Source organism: Fulmarus glacialis, unplaced genomic scaffold (genome assembly GCF_000690835.1).
Source record: "Fulmarus glacialis isolate BGI_N327 unplaced genomic scaffold, ASM69083v1 scaffold11854, whole genome shotgun sequence".
In the NCBI taxonomy this organism is placed as follows: domain Eukaryota; kingdom Metazoa; phylum Chordata; class Aves; order Procellariiformes; family Procellariidae; genus Fulmarus; species Fulmarus glacialis.
In genome coordinates, this window is record NW_009206118.1 from 4,207 (window position 1) to 7,176 (window position 2,970).

At 40.0% G+C, this 2,970-nt stretch overlaps 1 protein-coding gene across 1 annotated transcript; it reads right to left on the bottom strand.

Annotated features, from left to right (window-relative positions):
• Nucleotides 1-203: 203 nt before the first annotated feature.
• On the bottom strand, nucleotides 204-2,751 carry PLA2G12A (phospholipase A2, group XIIA; the record flags this gene model as incomplete). Its single annotated transcript, XM_009575629.1, has 3 exons — nucleotides 204-322; nucleotides 1,367-1,532; nucleotides 2,675-2,751. Coding segments are annotated over 3 exons (362 nt in total), but the record flags the coding sequence as incomplete, so codon positions are not given.
• Between the last annotated feature and the right edge of the window lie 219 nt (nucleotides 2,752-2,970).

A 2,970-nucleotide genomic window follows, 5' to 3' on the forward strand; every position in this document is an offset into this window, starting at 1 on the left:
CTTCTGGCGTAAAGGGAAGAGAAGGAAGACTTGTTTCTTTTTTACATTAGGAAGAGTATCATAGTGACTTTCAAACCAGTATATTAATGTCAGTGTTTAATATATTACTGTCTGAAAAGCATAAAGCTTTGTAACCAAACACTTGCTTCATTCCAGCTGAGTCTTTGACTTTATTCTACACCATGAAATCTCAGTATCTTCTTTCAGAGATCTGTCTTATCCTCATAACGACACATACATGCAGCTCTCTGGCTATCCAGGTATGGTTTACATCCTAAATGTATAACCGCATCAAACAACAGCTGAACAGTTGATTCACAAGCTGCAAGCAAAGAGGAGTTCAGTTAAAAGTACTCTTTGAATGGAATATGAAACTAACAGAAATTACTCTGGCAAACTGAGAATGACTTTAAGAAAGAAGCAATCTTCTCTGGGCGTAGCAAATAGATTGTCAAATGAAAGACCGAACAAATACAGAATCATTTAAGTGGTGAGTAAAGACTTTTCATATGCCAACCAAAAGGAACATGAAAATTCATTGCATGTGGAATGTTATCAGTGTTAGAAACATCACTTAGTCTTGGAAGGATGAAAGAGCTCTTTTACCCCCTCACTTTTTGCATCCCAATTTATGCAGAGGTTGCCATCTTTAACAGCAGCTCAACAGAATTGAGCAAATATTCACCAGTTCTAACACTAAACACTAACATGATGACTTCTTTGCAGTTAAATGAATTTGAGAAGTTCAAACATAGGCTTGTTCTAAAAACTGTCTGCTCTCAGTGGGACTATGTACTATAAAAGTGACATTGTCTAAGTTAAAAAGTTATGTCATGTATTGATCAGATGCAGGCCAACAACCAGGAGGAGTATCATATGTCCTGTTACTGAAAAACCTAAAATTTATTCACTAAGGGATAGCATTAACTACTTCCACTACAACAATGTATTATTCTAATATCTTACTTCATAACAGGAAACAATTCAGTATTTTCCTCCAGTTTACTGGCAATCACACATAGTAGACATTTAGAACTCACTCAGCAGAACAGTGAATATTCAGCTATACTAGAGTAAATGCAAGAACTATACATGCATTTTCATCAAGTTCTATTCCCATGTTCATACTCCTAAATGGCAAGCATTAATTTTTCCCCTCAAGGTTAGTTTTAACCCTGATCATTTTCCTAGCTGTGTCATTGCTCTGCTGTACAAGTGTCTGGGCTGCACGACAGAAGGACAGAACAAAGCACCTTTTAGCAATAGCATCAGCTTATGAAAATGTGGCATTACTGCGCTGCACAAAGATTCTTTGCCAAGTAAGCTCGGTTAAACCTGAAAAAAAGAAGGGCTTTTTCACACTTACCCTGGACAGTCTCTGAGATTCCAAGTGTTTTCTGCACATCTCTGCAAATTTTGGAGAGGCAGGACTGAAACTGCTCATCACAATCATTTTTTTTATTGCCACAAGTTTCGTAGCATCTGTCATGGTGATTGCAGCACTTTGTCATCGAAGGGATACCGATGTCAAACTGTGAAGAAAATCCCCCCCCACTCCATTGGTATTCCAGTTAAGAAAGATACAGCCTTTGAATAGACTATAACAGTTAGAAATTAAAAAGTAACGCAGTCAATCCAGCTGTCATTCACTTATCTCTGTATTTTGCTGTTCACCTCTAGCAAGCTGTGGTGGTTTGACCCTGGCCAGCAGCCAAGCACCCACAGAGTTGCTTGCTCTCCCCCCGCTCACCTCCATGGAATGGAGGAGAGAATAGGAACAGCAACAGCAAGAAAACTTGTGGGTCGAGATAAAGACAGTTTAATAGGTGAATGAAAGAGGGAAAAAATGCCCCAAAATAAGCAGTGCAAAAGCAATCATTCACTATGTCCCATAAGCAGATGCCCAGCCAGTCTCTGAGCAACAGCCACCTCAGAAGCCAAACGCACATACCACCCTCCCCACCCCTCCTTCTTCCACTACTCCAGTTTTTATTGCTGAGCATGACTCTGTGTAATATGGAATATCCCTCTGGCCAATTCAGGTCAGCTGCTGCAGCTGTGTCCCCTCCCAACCTCTTGCCCAGCCCAGCCTACGCTCTGGGGTGGCAGATGGGCAGAGTCGGGGAAAAAAAGAGAAAGTCCTAAAGCTGTGCAATCACTATTTAGCAATAGCCAAAACCATCAACAGTTTTAGCCAAAAATCCTAAACACAGCGCCATGCAGCCTGCTATGAAAAACGTTAACTCCATCCCAGCCAGAGCCCGTACGTAAGCTAACCCACATTTTCTTTCTAGCCTTAAGGAAAATGGGTTAGCATCAGTAAGGACAGCAAGAGTCAGAGCCAAACCCTCCACTCTCACAGGGCTACAGTTGGGATTATTCAACGCTTTCAAGATCATGAGAACAAAACACGGTTAAAAAATTAGAAATTATTCATCATCATTCCATTTTATCCCTGTAATATTTTATGTCAATGATGAAAATGTTTATGCTATGTTCGCTTAGAATACATTTTCCATGTGTTTTTACCAGAGCACGTGCTGGAGCTGATAAAAGCAGGGACACTATACATGGATGCTGTCTCATCCTTAGAATGGGGGAGGGAAAAACCGCCCACATCGATTGGTTGATGTATGAAAGACACACAAAGAAGCACCAAAATGGAAATACTCACGTGAACTCCAAATAAAGGGGATCCACAACCATTTGGTGGTGAAGGTTTATATCCGTAGCGAGGAAAGGGCTTTGATCCTGAAAAAGGTAATCTATCATGCCTCAAATAGATTTTTTTCACAGAATTTTAGTACTGTCAAAACTCACCACAGGCATTTGTTGGACTTAAGACAGTATCACTTATATTTTTACCTTAAGCATATATTCAGGCACCTGAATATCAACAATTATTACCAAATTACAACTTAGGGGTACTAAGCAATTTTTTAAAAAAGTGGGACAAGACACCTGAACAAG